The following is a 21891-nucleotide window of genomic DNA, read 5'->3' on the forward strand; positions in this document are numbered from 1 at the left end:
CCACACTGGAGTGCCTAGGTTTGAGTCCTGGCTCCTGGCTTCCATTTGGCCCATTTCTGGCTATTGTGGGCATTTGCAGAGTGGACCTGTCATTGAGAACTTCATCTATCTCTTTCTGTGTCTCTACATTTCAAAAAAGGAAAAAATCAAACATTTGCAGAATTCAGGTATTCTTCACTGTACACATGAGGTCTTCAAAAAGTTCATGGAAAATGTATACTATGAAAAACTATGCAAGGATTTCAAAAAGTTTCTACACCACAATAAGCTTCCCTTTTAATTCCATTTTCTGCAAGCTTTTTGAAGTCCCCTTGTGTAATATCCATGCTACTGAATACAATTAAATCAGACTTGTCAGAATATGTCCAAATTTTTAATTTTATTTATTTACTTGAGAAGTAGAGTTACATAGAGAGAGAGGAAGAGACAGAGAAAAAGGTCTTCTATCTGCTGGTTGACTTCCCATGTGTCCAAAATGGCCAGAGCTGAGCCAATCTGAAGCTTGGAGCCAGGAGCTTCCTATGTGGGTGCAGGGGCCCAAGCACTTGGGCCATCCTTTACTGCTTTCCCATGCAGTAGCAGAGAGCTGGATCGGAAGAGGACCTTGCCGGGACTCAAACCTGCACCCACATGGGAAGCCACAGCCGCAGGAGGAGGTGTAACCTACTACACCACACTGCCAGTCCCACAATATCTTCCAATTTTTAAAACTGTAGTTAGAATTTTAAACTCTTTGTTTTATGGTCATGTTTTCATTATTTGTTTTTAATTTGTGATTAGAAAATATATATAATCTCATATCTGTTACCAAAACATATGATTCTTATATTCATTTTACAAGTAATGTACAATACCATTTAAAACTAGGAACTGAGTCACCTGAAGTAGTAATGCCTTTAAGAATCACATAATCTGGGGCCTGTGCTGTGGAATGGCAGGTAAGGCCGCCACCTGCAGTGCCTGCATCCCATATGGGCACTGGTTCAAGTCCCAGCTCCAGTTCCAACCTAGCTCTCTGCTATAGCCTGGGAAAGCAGCAGAAGATGGCCCAAGTCCTTGGACCCCTGCACCTGCATGGGAGACCTGGAAGAAGCTCCTGGCTCCTGGCTTCAGATCTGTGCAGCTCCTGCCATTCTGGCCAATTGGGGAGTGAACCAGCAGACAGAAGACCTCTCTCTCTCTGCCTCTTCTCTCTCTGTGTAACTCTGACTTACAAATATATAATTAAAAAAAAAAAAAAAAGAATCACATAATCTGCAGAATGCATTCAATTCACATAAATTGTGACTTCTCAAGCTTTTCTGAGGAAAAAGGACATGTTTGTCAAAAAATAAAACCCGGGTTGACTGAATTTAGTATAAATATGGGATATGCAGACTCAAGCATGAGAGAAAAGAGAATGTATTTGGAATTAGCGCCCTTTTTTAATGTAACTTGACAAAAATTTTTAGATAAAGATTTTTACGCCTGATATATGGTATTTTTAAAATTTATTTTTATGACATATTTCGGGAAATATCTGGTTTATAAAATGTTAATTTTATTTGTAAGTGACTATATAGCACATTTTACAACACTTGTTTGAAAATGAGAATAAGTACTAAAATGGATAGTTTTATCAATGGTCTTTTATACTAGTTAACCAAAGAAGTAACATTCAGTGATTAATTTGTTAGTTGTGAGTTAGGTCTGATTCTGCTTTGTACTAGTTAAGTCATCTTTTTTTTGAAAAGTTTCATTTTGAAGCTAAATGCAAGGAAAAAGGGATTAGCAAATGCCTAATAAATTGAAATTTGTGGTTTATAATCTGAATGAGTTGATTTGTTAAGCTGGTTTAGTTTCTTTTAATTTTGAAGATTAAAATAATATTAAACTATTTAGAGGTATAAAATTAAAATATATACATGCAGGAATTTATGAAATATACATAATGAAGAACTTAAATAGTCCTAAACATTTATGTAAACTTGAGTTTAGCTTGAAAAGAGAGGAAGACATTTTGAAAGCAGATTTCCAAGGTGGTTAATTCATCTTAAAGCAATATTTATGTTGTTCTTAATAAGTACCTGAAAATACCCTTCCCCAGGACAGCTGGATTGTGGTGTACTTCCCCATACTGTATTTTTCAACTTAATTAAAATAACAGAAAAGAAAACAACTCATGAAAAATAAAAAAACAAGCAATGGTTTAAAAGTAAACAAATATACAAAAACCAAGAACATTTTAACATAAATGTTAACATTCTTCCAAGCTGATCATCCTTCCTCCCCAGTTACCTATCTACCATAAACTGAAATACATAAGAAAGTTCAAACATTTCACATTTACAGTTGTGCAAAAGACATAGCTTAATGGGATTCTCACGTACAAGAAAAATTGTTCAACAGAAACCTTTCTGCCTAAAAGCAAGCAACTTATGGAGTCCGTCCATTGTGCAGGTAAAACAGGAGCCTCTGCAGCATGGCTCTCAAATGATAGCATGAAGATTTACCCCATTACCTGGTCATGTACAGACAATTCAACCATCATAATCAATACTTTTACTGTCCCAGAAATCAATTATTTAAAATTGCACAATACCCTAAGTTGGCAATTTGTAAAAACTACTAGCAATAACAAATAATATCTCTCTTACTGTATCCTGGATATTAAAAGTTACTCTGGGTCCGGGAGATGCTGCATCCACACGGATTTCGGGAAGCTCTTCAGTTTCTCCTACTCGAGAACTGCAAGTAAAACAGAAAGTTATAACACATTAATATTCTCATTAAGAAAAGATCCTGAGAATTACTACAGGTCTGATTAATGACAGTGGCATTCTATTTCTAAAGATTTATCAAAAGATTGAACTTGTACATTCCATTTCTTAACCTTGAGTATGCTGTAAAAAAGGATTCAATGTTTTCATGATCTCAAGATGTTCTGAAACTTACCCATATAAAAAAGAATTTATATTTCTTAGTTTATAGTGCTGAATTTTACTTTAGTAATATACAAAATTTCTACTTTTTCAAACGTTAAATTTGTGAACAATTCTACCTTTTCTAAACTGACCCAGAAAAGAGCAGAAGCTACTAGTATGCACATTTTCCTTTCTTTGAACAGTCTCTAAGTTTACACATAAAAATGCCTAAATAGCAGTAAATTTCATTACTAAAAAGGAAACACTTCACTCTGGTATGAATGTGATAGAGAAATTCCTCAAACTTCTAAGTGTGACAGTATCTACTCTGCGATTTTACTCAGAAGATCCATTCCTGCTATCTGAATTTTATAATTCTCCAATTAGATCATAATGAAATAGTAGTAGACCTTAGTATAGTAGTTACAATGTCATTATATGTTGCAGTGGGTGAAATACCTATTACCTTGCTCTTTCCATTCGTTTTAGAGGTGGCCTTCCAGAAGCAGAAATGCTTTTTGATCGGCTATAGCTGGGTTTGTAACCCAAACCCCACTTATCCTTTAGGGAAGCAGCCTAAATGAAATGAGAGAAAAAGTGATTCCTTTTTGTTGTCATATTTCACTTGGATAAAAGAAAAATCGCGCTATTAAACAAGTAAGCTTGTTTCCCCCCAAGTGGCTTTATTGTTTAAGGTTTATTTATTTGAAAGGCAGAGTCAAAGAGAGGCAGAGGCAAGAATAAAAGAGAGAGAGAGGTCTTCCATCCACTGGTTCATTCCCCAGATGGCCACAATGGCCAGAGCTACACCGATTCAAAGCCAGGATCCAGGAGCTTTTTCTAGGTCTCCAACACAGGTGTAGGGGCCCAAGGACTTGGACCATCTTCCACTGCTTTCCCAGGCCATTAGCAGAGAGCTGGATTGGAAGTGGAGCAGCTGGGACTCAAACCAGTGCCCATATGGGATACTGGCACTGCAGGAAGTGGCTTTACACACTAGGCCACAGTGCTGCCCCCTCTGCTCCAGGTGACTTAACAATATAGGCAGATCAAAGTAGAGCAAAAAATCAGGTAGCCGTGCTATGAAAATATCAACTACTAGCTGACCCAAGAGGAAAGGAGTGGGGACGCAGGGTGGTGCCTGCAGGAGTGAGGGGTATGAAATCAGGTGAGAAGAAACAAAATGAAAAGAAAAAGGGACAAATATCATATGTTCTCCCTGATTGGTGACAACTAACCGAGCACCAAAAAGGAAACCTGTTAAAGTGAAATGGACACTATAAGAAACAGTGACTTGATCAGCCCTTGTCCTGACTGTTGATGAACAACTTAATACTTTATTCCTTTTAGTATTTTTTGATCTACTTAATACTATTGGTTGAACTCTGTAATTAACACACAATTATTCTTACGTGTTTAAATTTAACTGAAAAGTGATCCCTGTTAAATATAAGAGTGGGAATAAGAGGGAGGAGATGTACAATTTGGGACATGCTCAATCGGACTTGCCCCAAATGGTAGAGTTAGAAACGTGCCAGGGGATTCCAATTCAATCCCATCAAGGTGCTATGTACCAATGCCATCTCACTAGTCCAAGTGATCAATTTCAGTTCACAGTTGATCACACTGATAGGTCTAAGAGTCAAAGGGATCACACAAACAAGACTAGTGTCTGCTAACACTAACTGATAGAATTAAAAATGAGAGAACGATCCAACAAGGGAAGTGGGACACATAGCAGACTCATAGAATGGCAGATGTCCTAAACAGCACTCTGGCCTCAGAATCAGCCCTTAAGGCATTCGGATCTGACTGAAGAGCCCATGAGAGTATTTTAGGCATGGAAAGCCAAGACACTCTGGCAAAAAACAAACAAACAAACAAACAAACAAAAAAACCACAAACCTAAATGAAAGATCTCGTGAGTGAGATCCCAGTGGAAAGAATGGGCCATCAAAGAAGGAGGTACCTTTCTCTGAAGGGAGGAGAGAACTTCCACTTTGACTATGACCTTGTCTAAATAAGATCAGAGTCGGCGAACTCAAAGGGCTTCCATAGCCTTGGCAACTCACGACAAGAGCCTAGGGTGATTATTGACGCCATAAACAAGAGTGTCAATTTGTTAAGTCAACAACAGGAGTCACTGTGCACTTACTCCCCATGTAGGATCTCTGTTGTACAATGTGAATTAATGCTATAACTAGTACTCAAACAGTAATTTATACTTTGTGTGTCTGTGTGGGTGCATACTGTTGAAATCTTTACTAAATGGATCTTCTATATATAAAGATAAAAAAAAAAAAAGAAAGAAAAAAGGTAACCCAGGTGCTGGTGTTGGTGGGGAGATCACTAGTCATTTCAAGTACTTTCCAAAGGCACCCTTCCTTCCCTGGAACTCTTCCTGATTACAGCAAAGGAAAGGAAGACATGACTTAAAAACCCTTTCTCCAAATCCCTCTTCTAGCAACTTGTGATGAGGGTGCTTGATGTTAGCTCTGGGAATCCAAGAGGGGTAAAGGGAATTGGGTGGGGGGTGGTAATGCTGAATGAGAAAAGTGTTAACACTGGATATAGAGTTTCAATAATTTCCCTAATCATCTTTATGTCTAGTTTAATTTTTAACGGTCAATTACCAAGTATAAACTACCTAACAAATAGCAAACAGAATATTTCAATTATGAGTGCAACAAGTAAGAACTAAACAGAATTACAAATCAACAACTCTTCTTGGATCTGTAAGCAACTGTACCCCAAGACTAAAAAGACAGACAGGTAAATACAGAGTTACTACCACAAGAACCAGTGCTGGGATGTGCCAATCTGAACTGTGATCAAAAAACTGCTGAAGGCTCAGTGAAGTCAAATGTGAGAGTTTTTAAAAACTTCAGGGAGTATCAGTCATAGTAGGGTGCCCCCAATAACTGGGAGATTTCTCCTCCAAGAGTATGACCAGATTGCCACAGTAATTATTAAAGAAAATCCCCTCAGTGTTCCCATAGCAAGTAGAGAAGGTAAACCATTTTGAAAAACCTCAGAGTGCAGTCATTTTTCAGTGTCTGCAGGAGAATTGTTCAAGACTATCAATGATCCCAAAATTCACAGGCGCTCAAGTCCCTTATACAAAATCTAAGTACAGTGTATGTATATAACCTATGCACATTCTCCATACACTTTAGATCACCTCTCGATCACTTACAATACGTCACAGAATATAACTATAAACAAATAGTTGTATTGTTTAGGGAATAATGATGGGGAAAAACACGCTTAGTACAGATGCAACTTTTTTTCCCCTAGATATTCTTAACCCAAGGTTAGCTGAGCCATAGATGTGGAATTCACAGAAACTGAAAGCTGACTGCAATCGGTTCTTGCTAACAGGGCCTGCCCTCAGAAGAACCTAGTTAATCAGAGAAAAATCTGTTCTAGGGGTATTCTAAGAGCATAAGGACAGAGAGAAGGGAAATACCCAAATCTAGTTAGCTCTAGTCATCCTGTCTCACCTAATCTGGGACAAAAATACTGACAAACAACTGTGAACATCCTCTTCCAAGAAACATTAAGTCTGAGATCTAATCAGAGTAGTATAAAATACTTAATCTGTCACTAAAGGACTATTTACATAATTCCCTTTTACCTGTAACATCACATCCAACTGTCAAGAAGAAATTACAGGGCTGATATTGTGACATTATGGATTAAGCCACTACTTGTGACACCAGCATACCATATGGTCACTGTTGGAGCCCTGGCTCCTCCATTTCTAATCCAGTTTCCTGCTAATGGGTCTGGAAGAGCAGTGGAAGGTGGCCTAAGTGCTTAGGCCTCTGTACCCACACAGGAGACCTAGAAGAAACTCCTGGCTCTTGGCTTTGGCCTGGCCCAATCCCAGCCTTTGGGGCCATTTGGGGAGTGAACTAGCAGATGAACGATCTCTATCTCTGTCTCTTCTCTCTCTTGATAATGCTACCTTTCAAACAAATAGAATAAATCTTTAAAAAAAAAAAAAAAAAGAAAAACTTACAAGCCATACCAAAAGGTAAAAAACACAATGTGAAGAGATAGAACAAGCCTGAGAATGACACAGCAGGAATGGTGGAATTATCAGAGGATAAATTTAAAACAACTATGATTTATATGCTAAGGGCTCTAAATGGGTATTAGGAGACAGCATGCAAGAATATTTGGGCAATGTGACTAAAGAGACAAAAATCCATAGAAAGAATCGAAAGGAAATGTTATAGATCAAAAACACCTCAAAGTAACAGTTGTTACTGTCTCTGATGAGTTTATTAGTAGACTGGACTGGACTGAGGAAGCAATCTCTGAGCTTCAGGATAATTGAATAATTATATATTGATAATTTAAAAAGACGGAACAAAGATAGTGGAGTACAAAATTTAAAGTGTTGAGAGAAGAAAAAAAATCAACCACTTAGAATTCTATATTCTGCAAAATTACCCCTCAGGAGTTAAGAAGAAATAAACATCTTCTCAAAGATTGTGGAAATTTGTTGCCAGCAGGCCTGCCTTGTAAGAAATGTTAAAATAAGTTCTATAGAGAGAAGGAAAATGATATCAGAAACTCAGATCTCTATGAGAAAAGAAAAAAAACACTGAAGAAGGAATAAAGTAAAATAAATACTTCTTTCTCATTCTTAATTGATCTACATATAATCTGTTCAAAATAATACCAATAATGGACTTCATTGTGTACATTTATATATATACTTTGTATGTGTGTATATTTGAGGATACTTCAGAAAATTTATGGAAAATGGAATTAAAAAATGTTTATTCTGATGCAAAAACTTTTGAAGTCTATAGTATGTTTATAATACACATTTTCAATGAACATTATGAAAACCTCCCCTATATATTTATATCTATGGTTACATTTAAGAGAAATGAATTCTATAAGGGATAGGAAAAGAAGAATTAGGATTTTTTTTAACAAGGTACTCATATTAGTCAGGAAGCATAGACTTAATGGAAAGCAGACTTGGATTAATTGTAATGTATATTACAAACTCAAGGAAAATCACCAAAATAGGTTAAAAAAAGAACATCTGATGTGCTAAGAAGGAAAACAGAATCATAAAGTGCTCAATTAAAAACCTCAAAAACGTAGAAAAAGAACAGAAGGCAAAAATAAGAATAAATAACAGGAACAATGAATAGGAAACAGTAATAAATATGGTAGATATTAATCCAAGTATATCAATAACCACTTTGTCAATGATCTTGAAAAGTCAATGGTCTTGAAAGACAAACTGTCAGAGAAGATCAGAAAACAAGACCCAGTTAAACACTGCTGCAAGAAATCCACTTATGTAAACATAGTTTAAATATATGTATTTGAAGACAAACAGATTAAAAGTAAATGGATAGTGAAAAACATAACCATGCTAATAACACTAATTGAAAGAAAGCAGGAGTTGGGGCCAGCATTAACGCATAAGGTGTAAAATAACTGCCTGTAATGCCAGCATCCCATATGGGCACTGGTTTGTGTCCCAGCTGCTCCACTTTCAATCCACTCCCTGCTAATGGTCTGGGAAAGCAGTGGAAGATGACCCAAGTGTTTGGATCCCTGCAACTCACATGGGAGATCTGGATGAAACTCCCAGCACCTGATGTCAGCCTGGTCTAGTCCTGGCTGTTGCAGCTATCTGGGAGTGAACCAGTGGAAGGAAGATCTCTCCCTCTCTAATTCTGACTTTCAAATAAATAAATAAAGCAAGAGTAGGTAGGTTAATTTGACAGGGCAGATTTCAAATAATAATGGGAACAATTATCCAGGAAGATATAATTCTTTTTTTAAATTAATTAATTTGAGAGGCAGAGGTACAGACAGAGAGGTCTTCCATCCAGTGGTTCATTCCCCAAATGGCTGCAACGGCCAATGCTGTGTCGATGTGATGCTAGAAGCCAGAAACTTCTTCCAGGTCGCCCATGTGAGTGCAGGGGTCTAAGCAACTGGGCCATCTTCTACTGCTTTCCTAGGCCATAGCAGAGAGCTAAATCAGAAGAGGAGCAGCCAGGGCTTGAATCAGTGCCCATATGAGATGCTGGCACCACAGGCAGTGGTTTTACCCACAATACCACAGTGCTGGCCCCAGAAGACATAATGCCTAATGTGTATGTGCCAGTGCCAGCCTACCCCAAGGGTATTTTAAAATATCTTGAACTTGGGCTGGTGCCGTGGCTCAATAGGCTAATCCTCTGCCTGCGGCACTGGCACACCGGGTTCTAGTCCTGGTTGGGGCGCCAGATTCTGTCCTGGTTGCTCCTCTTCCAGTCCAGCTCTCTGCTATGGCCCAGGAAGGCAGTGGAGGATGGCCCAAGTCCTTGGGCCCTGCACCCGCATGGAAGACCAGGAGAAGCACCTGGCTCCTGGCTTTGGATCAAAGCCAGTGCCGCTGCGGTGTGCCGGCCGCAGCGCACCAGCTGCAGCAGTCATTGGGGGGTGAACCAATGGAAAAAAAAAAAGGAAGACCTTTCTCTCTGTCTCTCTCTCTCACTGTCCACTCTGCCTGTCAAAAAACAAAAACAAAACAAAAAAAACTAAAAAAAAAAAAAAAAAAATCTTGAACTAAATGAAAATGAAGACACAACTTATCAAAATGTATAGAATGCAATGAAAGCAGCACCTAAAGGGAAATTTATAGCACTGAATTCACATATTGGAAAAGAAAAAGATTTAAAATCAATCATGTAAGCTTTCACCTTAGGGACCAGAAATAAAAAATCAGAGAATTCAAAGAAACTAAAAGAAAATCAAGAGAAAAACAAACAAAACAAATAGTTGGTTCTTTGAAAAAAAATCAGTAAAATTGATAAGCCTCTAGCCAGGCTAAGAAAAGACAGATATTACTAACATTAGACAAGTAAGTGGGGATACAACTACAGATTTGACGAACATTTAAAAAGTGAAGGAATACTATCAACAGCTCTATGCCTATACGTTTGGTAATCTAGATAAAAATAAACCATTCCTTGACAGATACAATCTGACAAAATTTAGGAGAAGAAAAAGACAATCTGAATAGACATATGTCTGTTAAAGAAGTTCAATCAATGATTAATAACCTTCTAGAATAGAAAGCACCAGGCTCAAATGTTAAAAAATTCCTTTTCACTTAAAGAAGAAATGACACCAATTCTCCACACTATTTTCAGAAGACAGAAGCAAAGGAATACTTCCTAACTCATTCTATGAGAATATCATTACCCTAAAACCAAAACCAGACAATGACATTCCAAGAAATGAAAACTACAGACCAATAACTTTCATGAACATATATGCAAAATCCTTCACAAAATTAATAAATCAATTCCAACAACGTCTAAGAGGTGAAGGAGGGATGAGTAGGTGGAGCACAGACGATTTTGAGGGAAATCAAACTATTCATTATGATATTACAATGATACATGACATTACACATTTATCCAAACTGACAGAGTGTACAACACTAAGAGTAAACTCTATTATAAACTATTGACTTTGGGTGATAATGAGCAGAAGAGAGAAAATGATTTTTAAAAAATTATTTTTCACTGCTTGACTTAAACTAGCAGGGGCAAATAAACTTGCAAAAATTCAAAAAATAAAGACCAGAATAAAGTGCTGAGAGGTAAATTCTGACCATAGAAAATGGGATGGGGAAGAATGGATGTCTCCAAAGATTTCACATTTTTCATACTGTTCACATTAGCAACTAGAAACAAGTGTGATTTCATAAAAGGCAAAAACATAATGGCTAAGGGCATAGGTTATAGAGTTCTACTTTCTAGGTTCAATAAAATTCTTAAAGGTTTACTTACTCGCATACTGGACCTCCGTAATTTTTTTCGAACATCTCTTCGAATGTCATTTACAGCAACAGATTCTAACTGTTGGTAACGCTGAATTTCCTGGTTTATCGTTCCTTCACTTGCACCTAATTTTCTGAACGTAAAATAAATATGGTAATTATTGTAAACAAGTAATGAGGCAAATAACAGTGATTTTTACTTGGCTCCTTTCTTATTCTCTATCTTGTCAGAATAACAAATATTATGTAAAGACTGGCCAAACCAAACCCTCTCTCAAAGTCATATCTGGCAAACTGTATTGGAATACTATCTCTAATGTCTGCGAAAATGCTTCTTACTCACGCTTTATCAAGAGTCGCTTTGGTAAATTCATAAAAGCTATAGACCAACTGTAGAAAAATATTTATGTGTAAAATTCTACATATAATAAAAGCCTCATGTTAAGATTTTGCTTCATGTCATATTCTCCTTAGAACAAAACTCAAATTGTAACATAAGTCAACAGGATAATGTGAGTCACTGTAGGAAACTATACAGACAACTTTGTAGGTGACACTTTTCACTATACAAAATGAATATACTCATATTTGTATAAAGTCTTTGAATGCAAAGAAAAAAACCCTCACATTTATGGGTTTATGAAGATTAGAAAAGATGAAGCATAGCCATTTCCTTTTCAGAAGATAAGAATTTCAAAGTCTAGCAAGAAGAATATATATTCTTATGTAGGATATATTATTTAGAATTATCATTTAGACAGCAGATACAGAAAACAGTTTAATGATGAATTTATGATATCAGGCAAATTATTAAACAACTCTGGATACTGGTGATCTCACTAAAAAACTCAAGAGTCTATATCAGCTCAAATCCAGTTTACTCCACATGTAACATCCTATGATTCTAAATAATTAAAAATTACTGTACATACTTAAGGTCATCTATTACTTTGGCCTGTTCATTCAGTTCTCTGATATCCACTAAACGCTTCATAATTTTTCTTCCTCGGAGTTCTCCTGGCTGGCCAGAAGATGCTCCTTGTCTTCGATAATCTACAGCTTCCTAAAAAAATCAATAGTGCATCTGTCAATACCACTCTCAGTTCACACAGCAGATCTATACTATTACAAAATTAACACCATCAATCAAAGTAAGCATGCATGAATCAAAGCCGTCTACATGAAGCAAATTGATTGCAATTCACCATTGATTTAAACCCTTATTTTCATAAGGAATCTACTTAAGTTGCTACCTACGTTTCCCCATGAGTGTGCTCTGCATGCTTTCAAATGGGACTGGCTAGACTGAGGGGAGCCCCACATCTCAGAGCCACACAGATACTCTGCAGGAACAGAATAGCGCTGATGTGGGGGCGTCAGGCCTAGGAGGTGATTTACAAGTCGCTGCCCAAATGTGAGCTTGTGGCCATCTCCACCTACTGAACTTCCATCTGAACTCTAAATAATAAACAGCAATATTAATTGTAAAAAAATTCTCTCCAAAAACAAAACTATTTCACTATATGATAGTTAAAATAAAAAATTCAATTATCACAATGAAAATAAAGTAACTTTCTTTTTGACTACCAAATAACTTGATACACAGGGGTGGGGACCTCTTCTCTGCCAAGGGCCACTTGGGTATTATAACATCATTCACCCAGACAAAATTAGTCCTCTATAGATTATTGAATTTTGAGTTCCCCCTGCAGTTGCCTTGGCAGGTTCAGATCAAATGATTTTGCAGGACTTATATAGGCCACAGGCCAGACATTCCCCACCTCTGCAAGGTATAATATAGAAATACAAAATTTTTAATGTATACTTTCACTTTGTGTGTGCACTTTGCTTTTCACGCTTAACATCTTTATTGAATTACTGCTCACCTACCATAAAATTCACCCATTTAAAATGTACAGTCCAGTGGTTTTTAATGTATTCACAAAGCTATGTCAATCATTATTACAGTTTCAGCTGGGAACATTTTCATAATGCAAAAGAAATCCCATACCTATTAGTAGTCTCTTCCAATTCCCCTTCCTCACCACCCCCCCACTGCCCCGCTATTCTCCCTCCCCCTCCCCCACCTCTCTTTAATGACCCCGGACAAACCCTTAGTCTATTTTCTGTCTCTATAAATTTCCCTGCACTTCACTTTCAATATGATGAAATTACCTACAGGATAAGGCACAAGTTGGATAACAGCTACTGTGAACAGAACTCTTAAGATATTATAGAACACAAACACAGGGAATCACCACTTCCTTCCCTGTCTCCACAAATAGCAACTACATTATACTAAAAAAAAAAAAAATTGAGTATTGTCTTTGTCTCAGGGTAAAGCCAGCCCTGAAAAATTCCAACCGTGAGTTTACTTACAGTGTGGATAGTGGGAGACATAGTGTCAACTTCATCCTCATCTGATAAGTCAGCTATGTTCACTGAATTTAGGTCAGCAATGTCATCTATGTCTTCTTCTCCAGTAAGTGTCGTCAGAGTATTGCCCAGAGCATTAAGCCTTTTGCCAATGTTAGGATCCATATGGACATCAATTCCACACATTTTCCACAATACATTGAGTGTCCAGGTTCCAGCACTACTACTTTCTGTTTAATAAACAGTGGTATTTTGGTAAGTTCTGAGTATAGGAATTTAAATGACCCTACACTTAAGTAATAAAATGGTTGAGGGCCACATATAACGAATGTCTCTCACAGTTAAGATTTGTCAGAAACATTAGATTATGGAATTTATTTCCCTACAAATATAGTGTGCATCTATATAGTATAGTGCCCTTCTTTTTCTGTGAACTACAGATGCCTTCCCTCCCCCAAAATCAATTAACCCTCCCATGGCTATAATAAGAAATGCCATGACTTTAGCGCTTTACCCAGAATTAATTAATTAATTAGATAATTGGCCCAACCAAGTGAAAGCTGGAAAAATAAGAATCTTTTTCTGGTACAAAAAGTTGACTGAGGATGGGGAAATGAGGCTCATGAATTCTCAGCAACAATGTTTCCTGTCATGTGCTAGGAAGCAGTCATCAGTTTAAGATACAGAGAGAGAGAGAGAGAGAGAGAGAGAGAGAAAGAGACAGGGAGGGAGGGAGGGAGGAGAGCACACAAAGAATCTAGAGAGTTCTGTTTACAGTTGTGATCTTGGTCCGTTGGATTCAGAGGGCCCCTGAATTGACTTGATTATCTCTTCCCCAAGACAGTCATTCCTAAGTTTAATTGTAACTTGCAAATATCCTTATAATAAGCTTCTCCTCTTGGTTAAGCTAATTTGAGTGGGTTGTTGTCATCTATAAGCAGCCTTGTCAAAGACTTTCAAGTGACATATCCCAGTATGTATGTTTGCTTCAGTTACTGCCATTTCTTTTTAATAGTGCTGCTGGAAGTTTCCCATATATTTGGTTCTCAGTCCATGGGGACTATAGAGTATGGTGCTTTCTGAGCTCACTTCTTGAGAATGAGCACTGAGGCTAGACTTCGGGAAGGTATCAGGTGGGAAAGGAATCTACTAACCTTAATCAGCTTTTACCTTCTCAACATTTCAAGATTCTTTAAATAAATATTTTTAATTCACTGTATCCAATTTTATGACTAATAATAAATAAAATTATTTATATGAAATAATAATATTTACATTTTGCTATTATCTTAGTGAAGATACCTATTATTGTACTTCTATGGTTAACTCCTAATTGGTTTCCTAAGGCTTTTTACCTTTCCCCTCTAATTCTTGAAAGTGCTTTGATAGTGCTACCATCTGCTTTCTTGCTCAAAAACATTTGGTGGCCTTTCCACTGCCCATGAAATTAGGTCCAAACTCCTTAATTTGCCGTTAGACTTTTTTCTCCATGCTATTTTTCACAAAACTGTTCTAGATAACCTGGACAAATCTGAGTAGATACTCTGCCTTTAACATCCCAACTGATATTAACTCTCTCTGCCTGCATTTTCTCTGGCCCATACCTCCCAGTTTTTGCTTGAGGAACATTTTATTTATTTTTTAAGTTCCTATTTAAATGCTGGTTCTTGGGGCTGGTGCAGTGGAGTGGTAGGTGAAGCTGCTGGCTGCGGCACTGGCATCCTATATGGGTACCAGTTGAAGTCCTGGCTCTACTTCAATTCTGATTCAGCTCATTGCTATGGCCTGGGAAGGCAGTGGAGGATGGCTCCAAGTCCTTGGACCCCTGCACCCACATGGGAGACCCAGAAGAAACTCCTGGCCCCTGGCTTCAGTTTGGCCCAGCTCTGGCAGTTGTAGCCATTTGGGGAATGAACCAGCAGATGGAAGACCTCTCTCTTTCTCTCTCTCTCTGCCTCTCTGTAACTCTGCCTTTCAAATAAACATATAAATCTTTAGAAAAAAATAAAAATAAATGCTGGTTCTCCCATTAAGCATTCTCTGATCCAGTAGCCTCCCACTTATAGAAATATTCTCATCCTTTTGTATTTTTTTTTTTTTTTGACAGGCAGAGTGGACAGTGAGAGAGAGAGACAGAGAGAAAGGTCTTCCTTTTGCCGTTGGTTCACCCTCCAATGGCCGCCGCGGTAGCGCGCTGCGGCCGGCGCACCGCGCTGTTCCGATGGCAGGAGCCAGGTGCTTCTCCTGGTCTCCCATGGGGTGCAGGAACCAAGGACTTGGGCCATCCTCCACTGCACTCCCTAGCCACAGCAGAGAGCTGGCCTGGAAGAGGGGCAACCGGGACAGGATCGGTGCCCCGACCGGGACTAGAACCCGGTGTGCCGGCGCCGCAAGGCGGAGGATTAGCCTGTTGAGCCACGGCACCGGCCCTTTTGTATATTTTAATAGCAACTAAATTTTTTAATTTGTTGTACTTATGACTTATTCCCATATATATATATATATATATATATATATATATATATATATATTGCTGCATGTTAACTGTATTATCAGAATTTAAATAGATGGAGGAAAGTATATCTTATTCATCTTTTCCAAAACATTTTACAGCTTATCTTATACACAGTGGGTGTCTAACTGATAATCATTAGATACAAATATTTTAATATTATTGCAAAATAGTCTAATGAACATCAGAAGCAGCTTTGCTAAAGACTATTTTGCACTAAAATGAAGGCAGAATTCTATGTGACTTATTAGTATGTAGCAAAACTAATACTGAATGTGAACCTACCAGCTGCCGCTTGTCCGGTAGTCCTTGAACAGACTTCATAGGTGCCATCTGGAACTACACCTGCACAAAAATCACCCAGCAAACATTTTTCAATAAAGACACTTGAGATTAAACATTATGCTTCATTTTTTTCATCCAAATATATTTATCTAAATGCAAACAGTATTACTAGTTTTTTTGAGTTTCAGTTCCTAATCAGAATGAAACAGCCAGCATAATGACTAGCTAGATCCATTTCACATCTCATAAGTTTATTCTGTTATTTTAACAATTTAACTGTAGGGTTAGCCCTACTTCTCTGCATGTGATTCCCTTATCTGAGTGACATCTGCCTGGCTCTGAAACTTGAGGCAGCTTTCCCCCTACATCCAAGATGCTATGACCATTCATGCTACCATGAGTGAATAGCACTTTGGGAATACATGTGACTTTAAGACGATGTTTCGATAACTAACAAGGGTCACTTTAGGTCACATGCATGATTCATCTACCTTGTCTTCTCTTTTGACAAGGAACATTTTATGAGAAAAAATATTGGCTATTGTGATATTTATCTCGTAAAGTCATGAATCTATCCATAGAAGTATCTGACTCACTATGAAATTTTTCAAAAAAAATCATCTCAACTTTGGTATACTATTACTTAGCTTGTAAGAGAAGATCTATTTATAATCATAATTTCTATTGTATTCTTTTAAAAATATTGCCAATAACTTTAAAATAACTTTAAAATCTAAATTACATTTTGTATAAAATAATACCTGTGTCTCACATGCAATTTCTAAATTATAAAGAACTGGATAAAGTTCTGGAGCAAAGGATTGCCCAATTCACCTTTACAGGCATGGTTACAAATCAGAACAAACAAAATCTATATTAGCCAATCAAATTAAAGAATACTAGAATGAAAAGAAAGCCCTGTGGAATTTGAATAACACAACAGAGGCCAAGGAGAAGCAGGAGCTATGGAATAAAATAGAAATAGAAAACTTCTAGGACAGTTGCAGAGAATTTTTAAAAATTCAGTTGAAAAATGATTAAACAAATTCACATAACACAGAGTCATGATGAATTAATAAAGAATATTAAGATTTTTAGGTATAGATAGGACTCTGGAAAATGAGTGATAGGAAATCAGTTAGGATCCTCTCCACAACACACGTGGTCTCTGAGTCAGGCACAGAATGCTGACATGGACAGTCATTAGTCTGAACACAAGAGGGCAAGTTTTCTATTCTGATGACCCAATACTACCAAGGTAGAAAGAGAGAGTTTGGAGTCCTTCAAATCTTAGTTTACATAAATACATGTTGATGAAGTAGGACTTATTGTTACTATGTACTAATAGGGTCCTTTAAACTTTTCTTATAGATTATCCTTTCTAAATTTTACTGCATTTCCCCAAAAAATTACCACCTAGAGAGAAAATTTCACTGATCTACCTTTAGTCATCTTTTTTTTCAACCAAATACTAAATGTCAGTTATACGCAAGTACACTTACACCTAATAAAACTACAAAGTAGTAGACTAATTTCCTATTTTATTATTTGGAATTATTACATATATGAGCCAACAGAACAGCTACTTTGCTCCCCTCCTTCTGATCCTTGCCCAAGAAACCTAAATAATAAGTGTATTACAAAAGAAAGCCATTTAGAACCCTCTAAAACCCAAAGTAAATTATCTTGAATATCATGATTATCAGCATGTTAGTGTTCTACATTGTTGGCTGAGTATATACTAAAGTACTGAATTATTATTTATTCATTTTTAAATATATGTTTTTTTATTTTGAATCATGCATATTCATATACATCTTTCCTTTAAGATAAACTGTTAAGGAAATGACATACTTACTTTGCTCCCAAATAAAGCACTTATTATAATTAATAAAATGACAAATGCAATCTTAATAAAACCAAGGTCTAAACTTATTTTTGATATAGAATTTTCTTATTTTATTAAGAAAAAATTAAAGATAATTTACAGTTTTTTTAAAATCATGTATAACTATTTTATATAAAATGATGAAAAATTTCTCATGAAGGCTGTCTTTCATATTCTCAAATCTGATAATAGACACAAGTACTCTGGTATCAAGTCCTTGTAGTCACCTGAAATATTTCGAAGAAAATCTAATGTTTTGTTAATGTATTATTTAAATTCAGAGTACTGACTGAAGAACAGAACATACTACCCCAAAATAGGGTGCCTTGACAAACAAAATTTTTAGCTGAAAGAATCTGGTAAATGGCAGGTTACAGGAAAGACTCTCTGACTTTCCCAAAAGCAGGTCCTAAGATCTTTATTGTGGGATGAGCCCTCCACATACACAGAGAAAGGGGCAACCTTACCTCTGAAGTTGGAAGGACAGTGAGAAGTATAGGAACCAACAGGCCTTGCTAAGTTTCCCCTGGTTTACTACCTTTAGCTCATAATCCAGTATAAAACATTCAGGTATTATTAATCTTTGGGTCTTCATTTTCTTAAGGAGGTTCTTTTGTCACACAAAACACATACATTTGCATGCCTTTCTCTTATTAATCTGTCTTGTATTACAGGGACACCAACACAGAAACTAAAACCAAGAATTTTACATAAATTTTACCTAAATTTAACATTGAAAACTGAAACTTCAATTTTTGGTGTAAAAGTAATGGAAAATTTTCTCATTTGTGAAAGAAAACCCAGAACTGGAAAGATTTCCCTTCAGTGGAGCAGGAGGGAAAATTGTATAAATGGTGGCATTTCACCTTTTAAAAAGTAACTAAATATTATTTGACATGGAAGGTTAAATTCCTAAGAAATTTTATGTCCCAATCTTCTAATTTCTCAAGAATAATTTTTCTTCATTATTAAAATTAATGACTTACCAATTCTGATATAATATTTAAAATATTTAAACATATAAAAATAAACTCTTATACCTTCAAAATAGCATATAAACACAGCTGTAGTTATATCCAATCTTGAGTATTATAGAATTGGAGGGATTCAAATGTTATATGCTGTATTTCTACAAATTTGGACATGTGGATTTAGACACATCAATTATGGCTGGACTTCCTGATCCTGACTCCCTCCTGTTATATATATATCATATATGATAAGTTGGATCACACACATTTATCACTTTCTTTAAAGATCACCATCAAACAATGATGCTTTTTCTAGTCATCTTGGATCAATCAAGGAAAAATCAGCATGAGCAAATCTTCAAATGTATGGCACCATAAAGAAATCCTGGGTGGCATACTTAGCAAAACTACTGAAAGCTATCATTTTTCATAAATATATTTTGCTACCTTTTAACTAGAAATAGCTCTTATTTCATAAACTCTGAAAACATTCCTATATTTGACCATTCTTAAGTTTTACAGAGTTTTTTTTAAAAAATTCTAAACCTAATACAGAAAAAGAAATGGCACTCACAGGCATTCATCACTAGATCCCCACGAATTTCTGGCTTCCAGTCATCCCATGATGTCTCAAAGCCATCAGCAAAACGGATACAAAAATTTTTGAAATGCCCTTTGCTAACCAGAGACTCTGAAGAGCAAGCAGTGATGAGAGTACTTTCAATGGTCAGTACCAGAGCAGAACCAGTATCAAGGTCTCCAGTGTGATTGGACTGCAAAATATATTAAAGAAGAAGTAAGACAAAAGTGATGATTGTTTAAATTTAGAAATCCTCACAGGATCCATAGCACCAAACATCTAGAAATCTTCATTTAAAAAAATAAAGGCTTAGAAACATAGCTTTTAAAAATTCAACTGCTCAAGTGAAATGCACTGTCACATGTGCTTTCTTACTTCAGTTGCATGGGCTAATTATCTACTTTCCTAATTCAAGCCTCTGTTTTAATTGTGGGGGCACTTTAACTAAGACACCTACCCCTGGTGTGTATAGTCTTCCTAAAGCATCACACCATTATAATTATCTACTTCTCTAACTCAAGCCTCTGTTTTAATTGTGGGGGCGCTTTAACTAAGACACCCACCCCTGGTGTGTACAGCCTTCCTAAGGCATCAAACCATTACATCATTAAAAATTACCATATTTCAATTCCTGAGACACCAACATACCAACACTGCCCATAGTCAACCCCAGGGTTTTCTTGACAATACCTTGTCAAACAGAGTCCTAAAAGACAAATTCATTCAACAACTGGTCACAGATTATTCAAGGTAAAGTAATAGTAAAATGTAGACCTCTGTATTTGACTGTTATAACATCAAACCCTTGACTGCACAAGTAATCATAGCATTTTCTCTTTCATACACATGTGCATGTAAATATGTATTCCTGATAATTGGTCCTAATTACAAAGAGAAATTTCTCATTGACTTCCCTGCTCTATCGCAGAGGAGATTATTAAATAATATTTTAAAAGCCTTTTTGTTTCAATTTTATAAACAATGCTATGCCAAAGATTTATTTGCTAAAAAAAATTAAAGATTCTGAAAATTAATCTTACTTACCAAGAGAGAAATAGAGTTATCAGATAGATGCCAATCTTGAACTATATCAGAGTACTTTAGAGAAGTTTTGTAAGATTCAGGTTTAATATATTATAGATGAATAAGGAAGCTCAATCTTACTGTGTACTAAACTCAAGTTGCAAATTATTTTCCTGAAAAATTTATTGTTACACTTTTCAGGAGTGCGGAATTTCCAGCCTGTAGGCAGCATAAGTCCTGGGAAATCATTTGGACTGGCTCTGTCATGGCAATTTTAAGGCAGGATTTGAAATTTTTAAAAAATCTATAACTGGTTAATTTTTAAGCTGATAATTTGTATGATCTATGAATGATATTATGAATATCTAAATGGCCCTTAGCAAGAAAAAGGTTCCCCACTCCTGCACACTTAGAAATGGTTAGTAGGAATGTCTGGCTCTTGATCCTGCAATATGACCAATTTTAGGTACCTGAGCAGCATTTGTAATAGGTAGGCAAATTCCAAGATCATTCACAGTGAGCTGGAGGAAGAGAGTCCCAAAGGCCTGGGCAGATGTTTGCTGGATACCAGGTAGCATATCTACTACTTCCTTTGTAGCCATATGAATATCCTTATGTAAAGCCATTCGTTGTTCATTCCAGTTGTCATAGGCAGCCTTATAATTCAGCCAAAATAGCACAGCTTTTGATAATTAAAGCAAAGCAGAAAGAAAATTAAAATCAACAATACCAGATGGGTTACTATACCAAGTAGCTACAAAACTTTCTTAATAAAAATTACTCCCAGAAAACTGCAGCACTAGTATTAGAAAGGATCTATGAGGACAACATCAATGTTTTTATTGACAAATGAAAAAATAAAGCAGAAAGCAGACTACTGCATAATGGCAGAAATGAGAAGAAAACCAGGTGCATTCAACCATTCAACAGATTATTTGTGAAATGCCTTTTCTATGCTTGGTACTGGAGTGGACCGACAAATGAAGATACATGGTCCCTGATCTTATCTCTAGAGTTCACAGCTACTACTTTCTATAATTCTTGAAGGACAGGTACATAATGCTAGGAACACACATTAAGAAGATTTGATTTAAAATGGTAGGTAGGGGGGCTGGTGCTGGGTCAGCACTAGTTCAGGTCCCAGTTTCTCTACTTCCAAACCAGCTGCCTGCTAATGTGAAAAGCAGTGGAAGATGTCCCAAGTGCTTGGGCCCCTGCACCCAATTAGAGACCCAGAAGAAGCTCCTGACTCCTGGCTTCAGACCAGCCCAGCTCCAGCTGTTGTGGCCATCTGGTGAGTGAACCAATGGATGGAAGATCTTTTTCTCTCTCTCTGTCTCTCCCTCTCTCTGTAACTCTGTCTTTTGAATACATAAATAAATCTTTTTTTTTTTTTATTTTAAAGGTAGGTAGGTCAGGGCCAGTGTTGTGGTACAACCAGTTAAGCTGCTGCCTGAAGCACGAGCATCCCATATGGGGGCTGGTTTGAATCCTGGCTATTCCACCTCTGGTCCATCTCCCTGCTAATACACCTGGA

At 36.8% G+C, this 21891-nt stretch overlaps 1 protein-coding gene across 8 annotated transcripts in view; it reads right to left on the reverse strand.

The window, feature by feature from the left end:
- Positions 1-21891, reverse strand: part of BLTP1 (bridge-like lipid transfer protein family member 1) — a 239607-nt gene that overhangs the window by 41166 nt on the left and 176550 nt on the right. For 4 of the 8 annotated variants that reach the window (XM_062199670.1, XM_062199672.1, XM_062199669.1 and 1 more), the window contains 9 exons: positions 20825-21036; positions 19326-19524; positions 15893-15952; positions 13099-13325; positions 11652-11782; positions 10730-10853; positions 3367-3479; positions 2637-2733; positions 2067-2129 (listed from right to left, as the gene is read on the reverse strand). In XM_062199670.1, coding sequence (XP_062055654.1) covers positions 2067-2129; positions 2637-2733; positions 3367-3479; positions 10730-10853; positions 11652-11782; positions 13099-13325; positions 15893-15952; positions 19326-19524; positions 20825-21036 — 1226 coding nt within the window. Of the gene's footprint in view, positions 1-2066; positions 2130-2636; positions 2734-3366; positions 3480-10729; positions 10854-11651; positions 11783-11976; positions 12178-13098; positions 13326-15892; positions 15953-19325; positions 19525-20824; positions 21037-21891 lie in introns of all 8 variants that reach the window. The other 4 variants (XM_062199676.1, XM_062199671.1, XM_062199674.1 and 1 more) reach the window with 4 other exon arrangements.

Source organism: Lepus europaeus, chromosome 8 (assembly GCF_033115175.1).
Source record: "Lepus europaeus isolate LE1 chromosome 8, mLepTim1.pri, whole genome shotgun sequence".
NCBI classification, from domain to species: domain Eukaryota; kingdom Metazoa; phylum Chordata; class Mammalia; order Lagomorpha; family Leporidae; genus Lepus; species Lepus europaeus.